Raw genomic sequence first — 21,381 nt, forward strand, 5'->3', positions numbered from 1 at the left:
ACAGCTAAAGGCCTTGACTTCCTCTTTCCCTACCCCTGCCCCACGCACCTTCCCAGGAGAGGACTCGCCTAGAAGTGGGGAGGGACACCCCACCTCTGGAAGGCCTGACATGTGGGAGTCCCACACAGGGTCTCCCCAGAGAGAGCCTAACGCACGTTCTCTGCCGGGCCTGCCGGCTTTTAGGTGCTCTGCTGTCCTGAGGCCTGGCCATGCCTGTGTGCGAGGAAAACCCCTGAAGTTCTCCTGGAGGAAGAAGCATGCAGAGATCCCCTGGAGGAGGCATGGTTCACAGGTTGTCCCCTGTGGGCAGGCGGACACTCCTGGTCTGCAGCTTTATCCTGGCAGCAGCGTTGGGCCAGATGAATTTCACAGGGTGAGTGGCTGCTCCTTAGTGGGAGAGAAGATTGCTGGGAGCCAGGTGACTTGGTGGCCCAGCGGGACCTAATCAGGGCAGAGGGATTCAGGATTTCATTTCCCATCCTGAACCCACTTCTTACTCCTTCACCTCCCAATTTCACGTGTGAGGGCAGGAAGTGCAGCTGTCTTATTATTCCTCCCCAAATCTAGAGTTCTTAGTCTGGATGAATCCCAAGAATCCAAGAATCTCCTGAAACCATGTGTAAAATTTTGTGTGTATCTACTTTTCTTCAGTGTTCATAACTTTCCTTTGATTCTTAAAAAAGTCATAACCCCCCAAAGACTATATGTTGCTAATGTGTGGGTATGGTCTTGTCCTCCTTTGAGTAAAATTAAGTATGAATATTACATACCAGGCCCTCTACAGACATGATTTCTCAGCCTTCCAATGGTCCCGCAAAGTGAGCACTCCATAGTATTTCCATAGTGGAGAAGAGGAGACGCAAGCTTAGAGAGGGGGGTTCATCATCCAGGGTATCAGAGCCGGTCAGGGAGGGAGCCATGGCCATCCCCAGCACAGACCCCAGAGGCCACACTGCAGGCTACTCAGTTACCCCTTCTCCCACTCCCTCCAGGGAGACGGGAAGGGGCTCAGCTTCCCCCTGTGAGGTAGGGTGAGATTCATCTCTTCCATGTCTTCCAGCTCTTGGGAGAAGGCAGCATGGCAGACATGGCCTGGACCCTTGTATAAAGAGTACATGGGGCCACCATTGGCACCTCAACTCCCTGTATCTATTCCTTTCTGTCCTTCATTCCTTTTTTTCTTCCTCACTTTCCAGCACCATGTTCCTTACCCGTCCTGTTTCCCCTGTCTTGGCACTGGGTTCATCAGCCGCACTCACAGGTTTTATTGAGCCCCCAGGTGGTCTATCTTTGGGTCTGGAGAGACCCCCTGGCCTCAGGCTAAAGGAGTTTGGAGCTTCCCAGAGCTATAGGTCCTTCTGCTCAGGGGTCCTCTTGCCTTCCAGCTATCCTGCCAGGTTCTCTTTTCCACTCTGCGTCCTCCAGGCAGCACAGCCTTCCAGGAACCCCTCTGAGAAGCTCCCTTGGTCCCCTCTGTGTCTTTCCAGTGACCAGGTTCTTCGAATCCTGGCTAAAAATGAGAAGCAGCTTTCACTTCTCAGGGATCTGGAGGGCCTGAAGCCCCAGAAGGTGAGGAATCCGCGGGGCTTGGGGCCAAGTCCTCTTCTCCCTCACAGCGGCCTGTCCCATTCCCTCCACCCCAAACATGGCCCTCTGAGTGTGCCTGCCAGAGATCACAGCACTGGGGGAGAATCAAGTGTGGCTTCTCTTCAGGAGAGGCTGGGAACACTGGCCCAGAAGGTGGGGCAGCCCTGCTTGCCTTTCCCCTCTGCCCTTTAAGGGAGGGCTGCTCTGAAAACGGCTGGAAGGTCCTAAAGCCACACGAGAGGTGCATGAGTCTCTGGGTGGGATGCCATGCCACACGCACTGGACACATCTGCTTCCTGACTGAAATGGCTTAGCTTGGCAAACCTGTTTTATTTGGTCTTGTCCTTCAGCCTGATCCCTGGTTTCTGAGAACGTGTGTCCTCCACAAGTATTCCACTAGGCAAGATGTTTTCTTCAATATAGAAGGGTTTGGTCTGAGGGCTGTTGAAACAACCAGATATTTCTGGATGTGCCCCCAAAGCCCACCATCCTATTTGTGTGAGTGCCCCTATCAACCAGGACTCAGAACACTTTACAATAATTCTCTCCATTTTACAAACTGAAAATTGGACAGCACAGGACTCCGGATCGGGCCTCTCCTACCTCTTTGGGGCTCAGGGGGAGTGATGTCTCCCTCTTCTCTCCAGTGTTCTTGACCATGTGAATGTCACAGACGATAAGCCATCTCACCTTTAGAAAACTCTTGTGGGCTCTTTGGATCTGGGTGAAGTTACATGGAGTGAGTGAGGCTGGGAGACGAAGGTGCTTGGCATTAGGGAAGGAAACTCCATGACCTGGAGATTTTGTTTGTCTCCATCTTTCTGCTCTGCCTTAGGGGTTTCATTTTGGAACTGGGGCCCTTTCAACTGTCTAAGAGAAGACCATCGGTTCTCTGGGTGCCTGCAGGATGTGTGATACACGTGCCTATTGTTTTCTCTCCTTTGTGACCGAGGTGGACTTCTGGCGCGGCCCAGCCAGGCCCAGCCTCCCTGTGGACATGAGGGTTCCCTTCTCTGAATTGAAAGACATCAAAGCTTACCTGGAGTCTCACGGCCTTGCTTACAACGTCATGATAAAGGACATCCAGGTGAGGTCCTGCCCCAACACTCAGGTTGGGGGTCTTACCTTCACATCCCTTGCAGGTTTGGGCCCAACCTGGAGAACAAACACCCAAGGCTAAAATGGATGTTTTCTTTTTGGAGTTTCATCTGCATTTTTGTGAACCTTCCAGGAAAGGAATGAAACCTCACACTAGTCAAAGAAAATTTAAATCTAAGAAAGATCTTTCTAAAAAATTTAAGAAAAATCTAAGAAAGAGTTCATAATTCACAGTGTGGTAATGTCAGGGTAGCTTGTGGAGTCCTCTTCAACGAAAAAAAAATGTTTAACTTTATACAGTGTTAAAGGTTGCTTTCCACTTATAGTTATTACAAAACTTATTGGCTATATTCCTTTTACACTACATCGCAGGGCCTATCTTACACTCACAGTCTGTACTCCCCACTCCTCTGCCTCTGTCTTGTCCCCTTGCACCCCACTAGCTAACTACCAGTTTGTTCTCTAGGTCTGTGAATCTGCTTCTCTTTTGTTATATTCACTAGTTTGTTGTGGTTTTAGGGGTTCTCTTATGGAGGAATCTGTAGTTCATGGCAAGGAAGAAGACAGGGAGAAGGGAGAGAGGAGGGAGTAGCTCAGGTCTCTCCTAGGCACTGAGGGCAGGAAGGCGGCTCTTCTGGACGTCTCCCTTTGCTTTTCTGACTGCTCCTTCCTGTCCCTGTGTGTCTCACCCGTTCAATAGCAGGGAATTCCTTCACCCCAGAGAAGCAGGAAGAGGTGAGTGAAGCCGCTCCTGTGAGCCCTGCTGTAGTTCCCCTCCTGCCGCCTCCATTGCTGGCTCTCAGTACCGGGTGTCTCTCCCAGAAGAACAGCTCTGGGAGAAGTGACTACAGACCCTCCCTTAGGGTGAAAGGAGACTTCATTCCAGGCACCCCATTCTCTCCCCACCCTCATTCGTTGCTGCATCTTAACGGCATCTTTTTTGAACATCATGAAATTCTGTTTTAATTGATCTGTCGTCCAGGATACCCCCAAGGAGCCTCTTTCCTAAAATGATTCTTTTGGGGCATCACTGGGTTAGACCTTTCTGGCTGCACCCCACTGCAGGTGCTGTTGTGTACCTGTAGATTTGTATACACACAGGTTCCTGCCCAGCCGTGTTGTGCTGCCGCTAGTCTCCTCTACAGGCTCTGAGTGTGGGAACACACAGTCCCCGGAGTGCACACACTCACCGCCCGCCAGGGGACAAATGCATTAGGTGCCTTCCTTTCCATGCAAGCACAGGGCTGGGGCACTGTGGTCCATTCAAAGACCTTTCCTCCTCCTCAGGCACATCTGTTTCCTGCTCAACATATGGGAGTAGGCTCTTTGCCCAGTTAAATCCCCCACAAACAAAAATGGGGAAACTCCCATAGACAAGAGAGGCTACCACATCAAAAAATTCAGTGCTCAAGTCTCATTTTTTGCCCGTGCCTGCATTTCAAAGTTTGCATTTCCTTGCGTCTGCCCTGCCCTGGAGACTCTGCAGTATTTGGCAAACGGACATGAAGAGGTCTCTAAAATTTTTCTGTTGATTTCTGTGTATCAGGAGTGGCCCCAGAGGCACCTGGGAGTCTCCCTGCATCATTGGCTCCTCTGGAGCTGGTCCTCTCCTGTCACTTCCAGCCCTGAATTCCCTTCAAGGATAGGGAGAGGGGAGCTTTTCACTGCCTTTCGGTAGAACGCCCTGGACTCTGGGCGCTAACCCAGTCAGGCAGGATTTTCAGCAGCAACTTGCTCTGTCTGCAATGCATCAAGCTCTGATTGTCATACTAAAATCACATTTTGACTTCTAGGAAGCTGGGGCTGGGGGAAGGCTGCTGTGTTGAGTTGATTTGTGGTGATGATGGGGGAAGGTATCCAGGAGGAGGGAAACTCAGAGGCGTTAACAGGAGGGAAGGGCTTTGCACCACTTAGGTTGCTGGCCTCCGGTCTCATGTTTCAGTTATTGACGCACAGGCCGGATTGCTTTCTGTCTTCTGGATCTTCTCACCCCAGTGTTTGGCATAGTGTCTCCTGCACGGGACCCTCAGTAACTGTGTGCTGAACGAATTGCTCTATTGGCAGGTTCAGGAAAAGCATGCCCAGAGAGACCTGATTAATATATTGGTCTTTGTCTCAAGAGTCCCCTCCCCAAACCCCTCAAGAAACAGAATCATTTGCCTTATCTATCTTTATACCCCAGCATCTACCATAGAGCCTGCCATTTAGGTAGGACTTAGTAAATGGCTTCCCTGGTAGCTCAGCTGAAAAGAATCCGCTTGCAATGCAGGAGACCCCGGTTCGATTCTTGGATCGGGAAGATTCTTTGGAGAAGGGATAGGCTACCCACTCCAGTATTCTTGGGCTTCCCTGGTGGTTCAGACAATAAAGAATCTGCCTGCAATGCGGGAGACCTGGGTTCAATCCCTGGGTTGGGAAGATCCCCTGGAAGAGTGCATGGCAACCCACTCCAGTATTCTTGCCTGGAGAATCCCATAGATAGAGGAGCCTGGTGGGCTACAGTCCATGGGGTTGCAGAGAGTCGGACATGACTGAATGACTAAGCACAGCACAGCATTAGTAAATGTTACTTCACTTAATGGTTGTGAGAAGGAAAGGAAAGAGGGTGTGTTTGCTGGTTAGTACCAGGCTGAGAGAAAGTGTGAAAAACCTTGATCCCAGCTTTCACCTTAGCCAGAGATACTGGAGATTTTTGAGGAAGGGAAGTGCCCCCTACTCCCTCCTGTCTTGTGATCAGAAAGATGTTTGAGATAGAATAGGTGGACTCATTCATTCCGCCCACAGATACAGAGATGCCAACTGTGTGCTGGGTATTAGGCAAGGTACTGGAAAAACAAAGATAAAGAAATCCAGTCCCTGTATCCAGGGGAGCTGGAGTGCTGTGGGGGTGGGGAAGCGGAGGGGAGTAAATCAGTGATTACAATGGAGTGGATGATGCGCTGATGGAGTGGAGCAGGTTGCTATGGGAGCGAGTACAAGAGGCACTGCATGGTCGCTCTGAGGCTCTGAGAAGGCAGCAATTACGGTGTGGCTGAAGAGCAGGAGAAGGGAGGGCTGGGGAGGGGAAGGGGCCCATGATTGGCAATGAGGCCAGACCAGAGCACAAAGGGCACCCTCCACCAGGTGAAAAGGTTGGGAGAAAATCCCGAAAACCGTGGGGGAGCCTTCGGAGGGCTCTGACACGATCAGATTTGCATTTAAGAAAAATCCTTCTGACAGTGACAATGTTGACAGTGTTGAGTTGGGGACAGGAGCAGGGAGAGACTGACAGGCAGGAGGGTGGTGAGGAAATTGCAGTGGGCCAGGAAAGAAATTATCTGATTCTGAGTGAGCTCTATTTGCATTTAATTTTTCTTCACCTCCTCATTCTTTTTAGCCCTTTGGTTTTTTTTTCTTTTTTTCCTGGGATGAGTCACCATGGAAAGGCTTCACTTGAGCAATCAGCTCTGTGGATTTTAATGGCTTTTTTCTGATTACAAAATTAATAAATATTCATGGTAGATAATTCAGAAAATAGGGGAAAGCACAAAGGAGAAAACAAAAAATCACCCATGCTCCGAGCACGCTCTAGAGTAAAATACAATTTAGTGTAAATACTGCTTGGCCAATTTTCCCCTCTCTTCTGGATCATTCCCCTTAGCATACAAATATAGAGTTATTTCTCTCATCTTAAAAAGGTCCTCTCTTGATCCCTTGCCCCAACCTCCAGCTATCACCCCACTTCTTCTCTTATTCCAAGAGCAGAACTCCGGGAAACGTTGACTCTACATGTCATCTTCATCCCTCTTTTTGGGTAAACTGTCTACCCCTACCTTCACCCTAGTTGTCACATACAGTGTCACACACAGCTCCCAGGTTCCCTTAGCAGTCAGCTCCGAGTGTGCATCGTTCTTCCAGCTTTTAGCCCAACCCATCACTCTCTCCTCTCTGGACTTCTGGGACATTGCATTCTCCTGGGTCTTCCCATCTTACTGGCTGCTCCTCTGCACATTGTTCTCCTGTTTCCTAGCTCTGTCCTTTGACCTCTTCTCTGTCCCCTCATCCAGGATCATGGAATTGAATACCTTCCACTTCCTGAGCACTCCCATGTTGGTAGCTCCAACCAGCCTCTCATATCCGATCTGAACTCCAGGCTCACATCTCTGACCATCTACTTGGTATTTTTACCTGGGTATCTAATGGGCATCTCAGACTTCACAGGTGCAAACCCAGCTCCCCTGGCCTGCTCCTCCACAGCCTCCCCCAGTGCAGCAAATGGCAATGCCATCCTTTTGTCCCTCAGAGAAGAAACCTGGAGTCATCCTTGACTCTTTTTCTCATATCCCACAGACAGTTCTTCAGTTCAGTTCAGTTCAGTCGCTCAGTCGTGTCCGACTCTTTGCGACCCCATGGACTGCAGCATGCCAGGCCTCCCTGTCCATCACCAACTGCCGGAGTTTACTCAAACTCGTGTCCATTGAGTCGGTGATGCCATCCAACCATCTCATCCTCTGTCGTCCCCTTCTCCTCTCGCCTTCAATCTTTCCCAGCATCAGGGTCTTTTCAAATGAGTCATCTCTTCTCATCAGGTGGCCAAAGTATTGGAGTTTCAGCTTCAACATCAGTTCTTCCAATGAATATTCAGGACTGATCTCCTTTAGGATGGACTGGTTGGATCTCTTTGTAGTCCAAGGGACTCTCAAGAGTCTTCTCCAACACCACAGTTCAAAAGCATCAATTCTTCTGCACTCAGCTTTCTTTATAGTCCAACTCTCACATCCATACATGACTACTGGAAAAACCATAGCCTTGACTAGATGGACCTCTGTTGGCAAGGTAATGTCTCTGCTTTTCAATATGCTATCTACGTTGGTCATAACTTTCCTTCCAAGGAGTAAGCGTCTTTTAATTTCATGGCTGCAGTCACCATCTGCAGTGATTTTTGGAGCCCCCCAAAATAAAGTCTGCCACTGTTTCCACTATTTGCCATGAAGTGATGCGACCAGATGCCATGATCTTTGTTTTCTGAATGCTAAGCTTTAAGCCAACTTTTTCACTCTCCTCTTTCACTTTCATCAAGAGGCTCTTTAGTTCTTCTTCACTCTCTGTCATAAGGGTGGTGTCATCTGCATATCTGAGGTTTTTGATATTTCTCCCGGGAATCTTGATTCCAGCTTGTGCTTCATCCAGCCCAGCGTTTCTCATGATGTACTCTGCATATAAGTTAAATAAGCAGGTGACAATATACAGCCTTGACATACTCCTTTTCCTATTTGGAACCAGTCTGTTGTTCCATGTCCAGTTCTAACTGTTGCTTTCTGACCTGCTTACAGGTTTCTCAAGAGGCAGGTCAAGTGGTCTGTCCCACAGACAATCCATTAGCAAATCCTATCAGTTCTCCCTTCTGATAGTGAGATGTAGAGAGATGTATCTTGCAAATCCTATGCTACCACCATGGGTCAACACACCATTAGCCCTCAACTGGATTATTCTAGTAGTTTCCTAACTGTTCTCCATGATTCCACCCTTGCCTCCTTATTGTCTAGTCTCAACACAGCAGTCAGAGGTGTTCTTTAAAAGTATGCAAGTCCTGTTATATCAGTCCTTTGCTTAAAACCCTCAGTGTCTCCCCACCTCATTCACAGTAAAAGCCAAAGTCCTTAAAACTGCTATAAGGCTCTACATGATCCATGTGCTGCCCTGCACTGCTGACTCTTGCTCACTCTGCTCCAGGCACCAGCACCTTCTTGACATTCCTCCAGCTTGCCTGAGCTATCCTTGCCTCAATGCCTTTGGCTAAGATCATACCTCAGGGCCTTTGTACTTGCTGGCCCTATGTTGCTGGAATGCTGATTCTGCAAATATCAGCATGTGCTTACTCCCGCACTGCTTTCGAAACTTGACTCACATGCCAACTTTTCATCTTATGTTAAGTGGTACCCTTCTCCCACATTCCCCCAGTTCCTTCCCTCACTTTTCTTCTTGGCACCTGTGGCCTTCTCATATCCTATATGGTTCACTTCTCTGTCTTGTTTATCATCTGTCTTCCCTGCCAGAGTGTAGGGCTCCATGAGGGCAGGCAGTTTTGTTTTGTTGACTGCTGTGTCTTTAGTGCCCAGTGTGTGCATCACAGACATTACTCTGCTGAATGTGTGTGCATGCTAAGTTGCTTCAGTCGTGTCTGACTCATGGTGACCTCATGGACTGTAGCCCTCCTCTGTCCATGGGATTCTCCAGGCAAGAGTACTGGAGTGGGTTGCCATGCCCTCCTCCAGGTGATCTTCCCAACCCAGGAATCAAACTTGAGTCTCTTATATCTCCTGCACTGGCAGCTGGATTCTTTACCACTAGCACCACCTGGGAAGCTCAGTCTGCTGAGCAGAAGAGATTAGAACGTGGGAATTGTATTGGCTAGGGTTGGGGTGGGTGGCAGCTCTGAAGAGGAGAGGAGGACAGGAATAGGTGAGGAAAGGAAGGAATCATGGGCAAGCCCCTGAGGGAGAGGCAGAGGCTGGCTGCCTGGGGGTGAGGGTTGAGGAGGGTCCAGGGGGTAGGGAGACAGGGACAGAAGAAAGGCCAGCCCCTCTGTTGGTCCTGTGGAGGAGAGGGGCAGGGACTGTCTGACTCACCCAAGTGACCACTAATGGGAACAACCTGCTGTAGACACCAGGTTTCTGGAGGAACCCAGGTTTCCTGGTCATGCCCTGTAATGACTATTCCACCATAGAGTCCTGGAGTCACCTTGAGAGTTACTGTTGTCCTGCTGTTGTCCCTTGTCACCATAGCTAGCATTTACTGCACGCTAGGCAATGTTCTAAGCAGCTTACATGTATTCACCCTTCTAATCCTCACAAGAACACTTCAAGTATGTGTGAAAGTACATGATAACATGACCTCCATTTTATGAAAGCTCTGAAAAATTCATAATTTGGAGACCAAGGCACAGAGAACTTAGTCATTTGCCCATGTCAGTGACAACAAAGGATTTAACCTGAGATAGTCTGACTCCAGGCCCTGGACTCTTTACTCTTATGCTGTCTGCCTTCTCAGTGGGTGTCACTGTTGTTCATATGGTGTTTTAACTTTGCCTTTAGGACAGTGAAGCCCCAGTTCAGTCTTGACTTCTGAAGGGTTCATTCTAACAACCCCAGATCTGTACCCTCCCAGCCCCACATCCCAGCATAGGTATGGACAGTGGTTGCCACCAGCCGTGCAGCTACCACTGCAGATGTTAGGCCTGCAGAGGAGGTCAGGGTGGGTGGGGAGAAGTGACTGCTGTCCTCACAGTGCTGTCTCCTGTCCCCCACCCACCGCTTCCGGGAGCTGCTTGAAGAGCTGCTTCCATTTCACGCTTCTGGGAGCTGCTTGAAGAGCTGCTTCGAGAGAGCTGTGAATGCACATTCCTTTCAGGTGTCATCTTCACCTTTGGGGCCCTCAGTCTGCTCCCCGCCCCGCCCCCCCCATCTTGGAGGTGCAGTTCTTAATGTCCCCATCCTTCCTTACTCCTGTCATAAATTAATTTACACCAAGGTACTACTTTTTCTGTCAGGTTATGGCTTCCAGGGAGGCAAATGGCTTACTTCGAAGTCTCTTTTTTACTGCAAGAAGCCTGACAGGGCTGTGGTGAGACGAGACTGCATTCTTCGATCTCCTGTCCCCTTCCTTCCCTTCCCTCAGCCCTGTGAAGGGAGCAAACATCTGTATATTTTTCAGGCCAGGACAGATTCATGTCCCTGGAATCCAGGGCCCAGCTGTGAGGGCTGAGCATTTCCAATTTGTAACCGGGTGTCACATCCATTCACAAGGCTGTGAGGGTGTTTGGAAAGTTATTTGCAGTTGGGTGCCGACTTCCCATTTGCCTCCAAGCTGTTCTGTAGAACAAAGGACAACCTTGTGGGAACTCTCTTCCTGTGGGTGTCCCTGGGCTGTGTAGAAAGAACTAGGTCCTCCAGTCCTGTCTTCTCTCTCCTCCATCTTCACCCACCACCTCCACCCCTAGGAAGTTAGTCCTTTAACTTCATGGCGGTGGGACCAGCATGGAACAGAACCGGCCTTGACTCCGGGTACATCGGCCCGACCTGCTCTTTCTGCAGCTGCTCACTGCAGCTGGTTGTGCCTGGCCCACAGTGACGGACACATATCGGTCATGGGGGCTGCTGAGATTTCCGTCGATTTTCTGGGAAGAAGACAAATTTCCTTTGTTAGGACTTCCCAGGATGGTGCTTGTGCCAGTGAGGATCGGGTCTCCTCCAGCCGTCTCTCTCTAAACCAACAATCCCTGCTTTGCCCAAGTGGGAACGTCCCTAGCCCGGCCAGTTTAGCTAGAAAACATCACAATTATAAATGCCACGTGTGTAGTTGGTGCTCAAAAAGAAATGAGCCCCCAAGCTTTGATTTCCACTCCCATTTAAAAATTTGTGAATTTGAGGATTGGAGTAAGCTGACAGGGGGAGGGGGGTGAGAGTGTCACCCTTTAGTGACCTCAGCCTCAGCAGGTGGGGATGGAGAGGGGCTCTCCTCTAGCCCTGGGACTGGAGACCCCATGGCTGGCTGCTCCTTCATTTTTAGACATTGGGGCATTTTTGTCTTTGTTTTAGTATTTATTCATTTAGAACGTTTTACTTACTGAAGTAATATGAGCACGTTGCCAAAAATGTAAAAATAGAGGAAAGGAAAAATTGCTTAAAATCACAAGCTTTCTATCCTAACAATCATGTTAGCATTTGGGTAAATTTTTTTGCCATTTTACTGTCTTGTTTTCCTATGCTTGGGGTATTGCCTTTTCATTATTTTAAAGCACTTTTAAATTATAAGAATAGTATGATGGACTACTCACCTGTTGTTAATATTTTATACATGTGCTTTCTCTTTCTCCCTCTGTGTATACACACACACATACATAGATGTGTGGATGTGTGTGTATAATTCTTATTTGCCTTTAATTTTGCTAGCTAGCTGGCTTTAAGGGACATAGTGCTAGAAACTAGGATATCTGGATTTTTATCTCATCTCTGTCCCTTGTTAGCTTTGCTGTTAAGTCTGTTTATCTCTCTAATTTGCTTTATCTCTAAAACATGAATAGTTAATTCTTGCCCTGTCATCAGGTCATAAGATCAACTGAGTTGATGAGTATTAAGATGCTTGGTAAACTAAAAGGCCCTGGCCTGAAGCAGGGCATCATCAGGATTTACTTGTGACCCAGAGGTGCACAGACTTTCCCAGTGGCTCAATGGTAAAGAATCTGCCTGCCATTGTAGGAGACACAGGTTCAATCCCTGGGTGGAGAAGTTCCCCTGGAGAAGAAAATGGCAACCCATTCTAGTGCTCTTGCCCGGGAAATCCAGTGGACAAAGGAGCCTGGTGGGCTACAGTCCACGGGGTGGCAAAGAGTCGGACACGGCTGAGTGACTAAACAACAACCACAGAGGGGCAAACCAGGGTGACTTTGTGTTGAGGGCCTTTGCTTTCCCTTTTGTGGCAAAGAGGCCCAGACCCCTCCCATGCTGCAGTCATCGCTGAGTCCTGGGGTGTCTTCGTCCCTGGGTGACAATGTAAGGGTATGAGTTTAGGATGAAGGGCACCTGCCCATTTCACTGACTCCAAAAGTGGGGAAAATGCACCAGGATGATGTGGGAGGTCAATTCAACTCAGGCACTGTACTGCCCTCTTTGAGGGAAGTACCACAGAAGGACTGAGTGCCAACTCCCAATTGCCACTCAAGTAAGGATGCTGCTTTGGCTCATCTGTACTTGTGTTTAAGAGGCAGTTAAAATGGTGAGTGAAAGACTATTGGCACATTAGGTAAAATGATTTGGACAGGCTTTTCAAATGGCTTGGACGTCAACTGTCAGGGCTACTTCCTGGAGTAGAGTGCATGATGTGTGGGTCAGGTGAGCCCTCTGCTCTCCCAGGGGTCAGTGTACATAGTTCAGCTTGGGCTTTCACTCAACAGAGTGTTCACAGAGGGCAAAAGCATGTTGGCAGCAGCCCATGAGCATCTTTTCCAAAGCACTTTGGTATTTGTTATTACATTTTATCCTATTGAAATGGGCAAGGCAAGTCCCGATTTTCAAGCTGAGGAAACCAAGGTTAAGGTTCCACAGCAAGTTAGTGGCAGTGGCAGACTTAGGCCCACATTCTCCAGACTCCTTGTCCTGTGCTCATTTGGGAAAAGGCAGGATGAATGCCAGCTTGCCAAGCAGAAGAATCACCCAGCAACCTGGCATCTCCTGTTGCACAGCTCACACTCATGGTGGCTCATCCTACTATGTCGACGCTGTCTCTGTGCAGCCAGCTGAGTCAGGACCCAGAAGTGACACGCCTGGCCCAGCCTTACCTTCCCTTCCAGGTGCTGCTGGACGAGGAGAGAGAAGCCATGGCAAAATCCCGCCGGTTGGAGCGAAGCACCAGTAGCTTCAGTTACTCCTCCTACCACACCCTGGAAGAGGTGGGTCTGCCCGGCCAGGCTCTAGACTCTGCTGTCCTCTTGGACCCTCGGGTTGTCCAGACTCAGGGGTCTGGGGCTATAGGAGACTGTGAGCTGATGCCTAGGGAATGCAGAGCAGACACTAGGAGAAAGTTACTGATGTCTGAGATAAATAATCCTACCTTCAAGAAGCTTAGAATCTAAAAGGGGCAGGATGACTAAAAACAACACTGCAAGGACTATGAGATCTGTAAGTGGATTGAAGGGGCCAATAAAATGGAAGTAAGAGAAACTTTCAACCGGAGAGAGCCTTGCAGGCTAACCCTAGGGGACTGAGTAGGCTCAGCACATGCTGCTCTTCCAGGCAAAGGCATTGCACTGCACGGAGGTGAAAAGTCTGGGAATCCAGGCTGACCACAGCTCCTGCCTTAGACCTGGAGGTAGTCTTTGATTTTTGCAGTTCTTTTAGATCCTCAAGGGAGGTGGGAAAGCATTAAAGAGGATGGTAGGATCAGGGAAGGAGAATATTCAGAGAGACCCTGGGGTTTGCTTCCTCCCCGCTTAACTGCCCATCTGAGAAGCTTCATTCCTTTCAGATCTATACCTGGATTGACAACTTTGTAACTGAGCATTCAGATATTGTCTCAAAATTTCAGATTGGCCACAGCTTTGAAAATCGGTCCATCCTTGTTCTGAAGGTAAAAGCTGGCAGTGTTGACCACTAGACTGTACAGTGAGTGCCTCTGGCATAAGACTGAGCTCATGTGGGGTTGTGGCTGGGTGGGAGTCAGCCAGTCTGTTTAGGGAGAGAGATGTGTACACACCTGTCCTGAGGTGATGCACAAGCTTTGGGATGGTGGTGTTCAGGGACCCACCCCTTGTAGCTGTAGACAGTTGGCAGTGCAGTAACCTGGGCATGTCCTGGGTCAGGAATCTGGTGGGAGGTTTGTTAAGGAGATGGACCTGCAGAATGGCAGTCATCACCTTGAACTTGGGATGTGCGTGTGAGCGAATCAGCATTCTTCCTGTTAACTCAGCTGCTTCATCTGGTCAATGCGAAGAGAGGTACACAGAGGCCTCATTTACAAATGACTGAGGCCCTCTGGCTTAGGCAGCCCCACAGATAGGCCTGAGTCTATGAGGAGACCTTCTAGCCCTTCACAGAGCCCACTGGAAACAGGGTCCCAGTAAACTTGGTGGCAGCAGTACCCTTGGCCATGAAGGCGGCAGGATAGGTGGAAGTGTGAAGCATACCAGAAAGCAATTCTTCGAATGTGCCCTGAAGGGCACTCGGGAGCATGGACCACGCAGGTCATTTGACATGCAGCTCTCAGAGAAGACAGACACTGCTGTCCTCAGAAGTGCCCTGGGGGACTCTTCTGAAGGGTCATTTGGTCTCGGCTAACGCGGGACTTGACTTCACCTGCGCCTGCTTTGATTTCTCATAAGGGCTGCCTGTGTTCTCTCTTTAATCTTGTCTAAGCTCTTGCTACTCAGGGTGGTCCCTGGACCCGCAGGAGCAGCATTTCTGAGAGCTTGTTAGAAATTACCAACCTCACCTTCCAGATCTACTGCATCAGAATCTGCATTTTAGTAACATCCCTAGAGGATTCACGTGCCCTTGAAAGTTTGAGAAGCACTAGTCTAAAACGCTTTGCAGACCTGGGCAATTCTGTGCTCTGACTAGATCATTTTGCCCTACAAGAGCATCACTGTGTTGCCAAGGTCCCCACATGTGTGCACTTTCCATGGGCTCGTACACATGTACCTGCATATATGACCCCCCTCTCAGGAACAGGGAGCCACCCCAGGCACTGAAGATACATCTGGGGCTCCTTCCAGGCAGTCTGGGGACAGCCCTGTAGCTGCTGTGGTTCAAACTTGTGTCGGTCCTGGTGCTTTTCCCCAGTTCAGCACTGGAGGTTCACGGCGCCCGGCCATCTGGATCGATTCTGGAATCCACTCCCGGGAGTGGATCACCCATGCCACCGGCATCTGGATTGCCAGGAAGGTCAGCATGGACCATGGGGGCTGGGATGGGGTGGAGGGTTGGAGCTACTCAACTATTTAAGGGCACTTCCAGTTGAAAACTTACTTGGTTCATCTGACTTGGGGTGCTTTCTGCACACCTGCACTGTAGAACAGCTGCCATGTACTCTGGCCATTTGCAGCCCAGAGCCCCCACCTTCTAGTTGTTGAAAATCCAAGCCTTCGGTTCTGCACAAGGATGAACCTGATGACCTGATGCCATCCCTGCCTGTAGCCAGTGGCTGTACCGATGTCCTGCTCTACGCTGGAGGAGAGCCCGCCAGGGCCTCCTGTCCCTCAGTCTATACCCACTCGGCCCTTTCTTGCAGATTGTCAGTGAATACGGCAAAGACCGCATTGTAACAGATGTACTGAACGCCATGGACATCTTCCTGGAGATTGTGTCTAATCCCGATGGGTTTGCTTATACCCACAGCATGGTGAGAGCACCTCAGAGGGAGGGGCTTAGGGATCAGGGGTCAGCTCTGTGGGGAATGGGGGAAAGAAAGGTCATGGTGGCTTTAGGATGCTCTGCTGAGGTTCCCTGGGGACAGACCCTTTGGGGGCTCCTTGCAGAGTCTCAGTGAGGCAGGTGGGCTGCTCAGGTGCTATGGCTGCAACTGTCACCCTCCAACTGCCCAGGGAAGTCCACTGTTATTTGGCTGTGCTCAAGCCTCTCGCCACACCCCAGCTTTAACCACAAAGCATTTGATCTGCAGCTGTGGCTCAGTATGCCAGCCCCATCCTGCCCTAGAGATTCCTTCCTTTCGTCCCTCCCTGTCCCACCAGACCCGCTTCCTAGATGAGGATGTCAGAGGTTCCCACCCTGAAAGGGCTCAGTGAATGAGTCACATGCCCTGCACTTTTTCAGAACCGCTTGTGGCGGAAGAACAAGTCCAGCAGACCCGGAATCTTCTGCATTGGTGTGGATCTTAACAGAAACTGGAAGTCAGGCTTTGGAGGTACCTCAGTCTGCTGCACCCCGGGGGCAGGGCTGGAGAGATCTTGGTCCTTGGCATGTCTCCGACATAGTCAGATTATGTTGACGCATAACCGGGGAGGCAGAGCACTTAGCTAATGCAAGTGAGTCATGGCCAGGGACAGGCGGGCACATGCCTAGGATTGGCTGTGATATATGGGGAGAGGTTGCATATGTCTGTTAAATGTATACATATGCTAAGCCTTCGTGGGAAACAGTTCCTCGAATGGGGACTAACTGCAAGGATCAGATCCTAAATATGGCAGATAAAGGCTTAAGGAGGTCCAAAGTAGTCTTGCTTGTTGTTCAAAACCCAGGATTTATGGTTCCCCCTGAATATCTCTAGCCCTTCCTTGAAGGGAGTATGCCACAAGAAAATGTCTCAAAACTCATTCCCTGAGAACTGTGACCTGAATTTTGCCCTCTGGGGAGGCCGGGACAAAGGTTTAAATATAGAATAAGCTAGTTTCTTATCATCAACACTGACTTAAGCCTGGCTTTTATTTTCAGTCCAATTACTTTGTGACCCTGGGCTGTTGTGTCTCCACAGGGCCCTGTGATCCTAGGGAGGAGTGGGCAGCTTCCTCCTGAATTCCCTTCCTTATTATCTCCCTTGCCATGCCAGGGGCATAAGGACCACATGGGGGAACTGAAACGGAGACCAGTATGTGAACCTTGGGAATGCAGCAGCTTGATGGGTGGGATGCTGGGCCTAACCAGGACAGTCTCCAAACCAGAGAGTTGAATAGGCATAGCCGTTGGCCTCCAGATGTGGCTGCCACACTATACCAGGAGTCAGAGTTTAGCTCTACAGGAGACAGTGCTATTGAAAAACAGACCTGCAGACCTGTTTGTTGGCTAACCCAACAAGACAGAACGTTCTAGATCCAGATGCCCATTGTTTTGAAAATCTGGCTTCTTTGAATCTGTTCTGTGAAAATAAGGACAGCTCTGAAGTCTACAGAGGAAAGCCATCAGCCCACAGTGTCGGGGTTGCCTGAGAATCTGGATTGTGCTTATAACTGCTTGTGTAAGGAAACACAGCTGTGTAAAATTAGGCATTTCCATCTCCAAATAACCAGACATTTGTCCCAAGAAAGCATCCACGTGGGCCCCTTAGAACTGGCTGAAGTGAGTGCCTATCTACCCTGAGACAGACTGGCTAGAAGAAAGACAAATTAACTCTTAAAGAAAATATCTTTTGTGGGTTTCACCGCAGGGGGGAAAAATCAGTATATACACAATGTAAAAAGAAAAATGTGGAAAAAAAAAAAAGCCCAGAGGGGACAAAAAGCTCCCATAATCCCACTGCCCAAAGATTACTGCTTTTAATAATTTACCGTGTCCTTCCAGCAGTTCCCCTTGCTACAAATTACATTTTTTAGAAGGAAAAATAAATAGCTAATGAATCCATTAGCAGGTACTTGTGAAACAGGCAGGCTCGGAGGACTTTGACTGTGAACGTCAGAGAGAGGCAGGCAGCTAATTCCCATTTGGTCAGGGGAAGATTAGTTTATTCTGCTTAGCTCAAACCAGAACTAATGGCCTGAAGTGTTTCTCCATATTTGGGCAAAGCCACCTGGTCGTTGGCAGGGGAACCGCTTTCCATGCGTGGGCTGCAAACGCAGACAAAGCTTGCAGCCTCCCCCGCTCTGCTCATCTGTTGCTATTTGTCATTCATCAAGTGTAGCAGGTGCAGAAGCTCCCAGCAGACACAACAAACAGGGCCGCTGTTAGCTGGGCCAGCTCCAGCCCACCAGACTGCTCCTACCCCTTCGTTCCCTGCAGGCACACCCCCTTCCAACCAGGGTCACTCTTCACCCCCAGCGAGGTTGTGCAGACCAAGAGGGGATGTGCTTCCAGGTGACAGAATTGCCTCTGGGCCTGCCTGTGGCCAGAAATAGCAAGTATCTGGTTAGTGACTCAGGCGGGAAGATTTTGTTTATGACTTTATTATTGCCTTAATTTGATTTCTGCATAATGAATAATCTGTAGATCATCCTTCCCACCTATACCGCCCTCACCTGCACCCTTAGGGAGCACCTGTTTGCTGCAGTCCTAGAACATCTAAACCAGTCCATAGGCCAGCCCCCCAGGTCTGCCGCCAACTCACTGCCCTGGGGGTCAGGGGGGTGCTCTGGCATTCTCAGGAGGCTTCAGAAGTTGGGCAGCCCCTGGCTTCTGACCGGGCTTCTGTGCAGTCATTTCAGGGAGGAGAAGTGAGAGCAGGGCCTGGGATGCTCCTTTCATGTGTTCCTAACTCCCAAATCTTGACCAGCCCAGCCTAGGCCTCCACCAACTGGCCACTGGAGAAGAGAGGAAAACAGGAGAGGAAGAAAAGAGATGGGGAGCAAAGAATCTAGTAGGAGATGGGAACAAATGAAATTTGTGAGCAAAATAGAGACACAGTTGCTCTTTGCCCTCCTTCCAACTTAGGTCCCCATTCAGAAGAATTTTCAAGGATTTTTTGCATCTGTGCTTCCCAGAGCAGGCTTAGGCAACTATGGTGATCTATTCTCTTTTCCCAGCTCCAGGTCTATGCCCTCCTTGGGTTGGCACAGCTTGTGCAGACACTATATCTGAGCACTCAACTGACCCAAGCCGTCCCCAAGGAAGTGGAGGGTCGGCAGAGAAGGGTCAGCTTACAGGGGGTCACTGGTCATAGGGGAAGCCAGGTTGGAGACCTAGTGGCAATTGCTGAGGCAGGCCTGACTTTCTAATGGAACCACAGTCAGGACTTAACCAAAAGACAAAGTAAGGGAGCACCCTGCAGGGCCACAGAGTTGCTGAGTTGTGGTGTGGCAACACTCCTCTGATGTGTTAGACCAGGGTATGCAGCAGTAACAAGCATCCCTCCAAGTCTCAGTGGCCCAACACAGTAAAAAATTTATTTTTCATGTACGTGAAGTCCACTGTGGGTAGGTGACCCTCCTTGATAGCTGTCTTCCATTGGTGACAGAGAGATCCAGGACACTTCTCCATTTAGAGGTTTTTTGTTTTTTTGCTTTAACCACACAGAAGAGAGTGTCCAGAAGTCATACTTGCTCTTAGCCTCAAACTGGAGGTGACACATCATTACTGCTCACATTCTCATTGGTCAAAAGTAGCCACATGGCCTCAACCAAACTGCAAAGAAGGCTAGGATTAGAGAGGAATACAGAATATTTTGTGAGAGTCTTTCCCACGCTTGGGAATTTGAACCCTGTGGGTGCCTTTATTCTACTTCCAGGAAATGGTTCTAACAACAACCCCTGCTCAGAGACTTATCATGGGCCCTCCCCTCAGTCAGAGCCAGAAGTGGCTGCCGTCGTGGACTTTATCATGTCCCATGGGAACATCAAGGCTCTGATCTCCATCCACAGCTACTCTCAGATGCTCATGTACCCCTATGGCCACTCTCTGGAGCCTGTTTCAAACCAGGAGGAGTTGGTGAGATTGGCTGCTTAGGGCTTGGGGGAGGCATCCAGCAGACGCCCAATTGGCCCCCTGGTAGGGAGCAGGGTGGGGGTGAGGGGCTTGTTCTCACATGTGATCAAGTTCACAGCTGGAGATGCTGTGCTTCCTTCCCGCAAGAGCCATCTATACATTCAACTTCCAAGACTCCTAAGTCCCTGGTTCTCAGCAGCTGGTGAGGGTGTGGGGGAGTGGGGATCCACTGCCTCTCACTCTCTGGATTGAATCTTTCAGTACCATCTTGCCAAGGATGCAGTGCAGGCCCTGTATGAGGTTCATGGGATCGAGTACATTTATGGCAGCATCAGTACCACCCTCTGTGAGTGAGCCGTCCCTTGGCTGCTGCTCCTGCAGGCGCCACATCCACCTGGGCTCAGGCAGGTGCAACCTCTGCTGGCTGGCAGGCCTGGTTGGCCACAGGGCTGTGCCACAGATCCAGTGGGGCTGGGCCAGAGCTGATTTCCACATCTGAGTACAAGGGTGAATGGTGGTACCTAGACCCAGCACCCACTTCTCTGCAGTGTTAATTAGTGCACAGCCCCCGATGGCTGGCTCACTGCAGTGCTCCTTAGGGGTAAATATCCTAAGTCTGGTGGCCTCCAGGAGCTTTCTTATTGCTAGAGCAGAGCATGCCCTGGGTGAGCAGGGTGTGGCCCAGGTTGAAGCCTGGGCCAGGAAGCTTGGTGTAGTCTGTGATGGGTGAGGGTTTGGCCTCCAAGGCCCACTCTCCTTGCAGGAAGCCTCTGTACCGTGTGACCACACCCTGTTCTTCCTTCTGGGGGGCATTTCTTTGCCCTTTTGTCCTCAGATGTGGCCAGCGGGATCACAGTCGACTGGGCCTATGACAGTGGCATCAAGTACTCCTTCAGCTTTGAGCTCCGGGACACGGGGCGCTATGGCTTCCTGCTGCCAGCCACGCAGATCATCCCCACGGCCCAGGAGACGTGGATGGCCATTCGGACCATCATGGAGCACACAGTGCATCATCCCTACTGACAGCACTGCTGAGGGGAGAGCCAGAGGGGTGATTTTCTTTTCTGAGGCCTGGGCTCCTCCTGAAACCCAAGTTATGGATCCCTTCCCCATCCCTGCCCTGACTCCTTAGGAAATAAAAACAAATTTGAAGAGGCTTGGTGGCTTCTGGTGCTGGCTGCCACCCTTTTGGGCTCAGAAAGGGACAGGGGCCTTGAAAATGCCTCTTGGCCTCCTAGGTACCCAGGAAGAAGGCGAGACTAGCAAGCATTCCCTTTTCTCCTCTTACAATGGTCTCAGGGCCCAAAACAGATAACACATCCCTTGAAGCTACTAATATCCACATCATCCCTTGGCACTTAATGTTAAGAGGACCGTGGAAGGGGCAGTGTTTGATCTGAAGGAGTGGATCTCTAGAGGTGGCGTTTCTGGCACCCTGAGTGAGAGGTGGGTACAGACAGGCAACCTCCTCTTCCTGCCGCATTTCCCATCCTGGGTAGAGAGGAGTTACCCATTTTGGAGTGACCTATTCAGAGTCCCCCATTTCGTCACCCGGATAACGAAAGTGAACAAGTCATTGGTTTGTGACCTGCTCTTCCTGGGCACCCTCACTGGCTCCCTTGGTCTTGGGAGCAGAGTTGCAGCCAGTCAGAGCCAGTATAGCAAAGCACTGCACATCCAGAGATCCTCTTTCTCCTCACCACAGTCCTCATGGTTGTCATGCACTGAGAAGTTAGTCCAGGCAAGGCCATTTACTAAGAACGCACTTTTTCTCAAGGAGAGATTCTAAGACAGAAATGAGCTGCCTTCTCCCATCCTCAGGCTGCCTTGTACCTTTTGCGTTAGCCCATCACTGGGG

General features: G+C 50.0%; 1 protein-coding gene across 8 annotated transcripts; it reads left to right on the forward strand.

Moving 5' to 3' along the window:
* The first annotated feature begins 183 nt into the window (after positions 1-183).
* CPA5 (carboxypeptidase A5) lies at positions 184-20,680 on the forward strand. 8 transcript variants are annotated; one of them, XM_081537049.1, is made up of 11 exons: positions 184-373; positions 1,488-1,569; positions 2,540-2,674; positions 13,013-13,111; positions 13,687-13,788; positions 15,000-15,101; positions 15,448-15,558; positions 15,990-16,080; positions 19,327-19,526; positions 19,785-19,869; positions 20,359-20,680. In XM_081537049.1, exons 1-11 carry the CDS (start codon positions 258-260, stop codon positions 20,544-20,546), a joined length of 1,311 nt encoding a protein of 436 aa, XP_081393175.1. In that variant the 5' UTR covers positions 184-257; the 3' UTR covers positions 20,547-20,680. The 8 variants fall into 8 exon arrangements, with proteins under 8 accessions (XP_081393175.1, XP_081393176.1, XP_081393178.1 ...); XM_081537050.1 differs by having other exon boundaries at positions 19,460-19,526; XM_081537052.1 differs by having other exon boundaries at positions 13,747-13,788.
* Positions 20,681-21,381: the final 701 nt, after the last annotated feature.

The sequence above is a fragment of the Giraffa tippelskirchi genome, chromosome 10, assembly GCF_054371585.1.
Source record: "Giraffa tippelskirchi isolate mGirTip1 chromosome 10, T2T-mGirTip1v1.2.pri, whole genome shotgun sequence".
Taxonomy (NCBI): domain Eukaryota; kingdom Metazoa; phylum Chordata; class Mammalia; order Artiodactyla; family Giraffidae; genus Giraffa; species Giraffa tippelskirchi.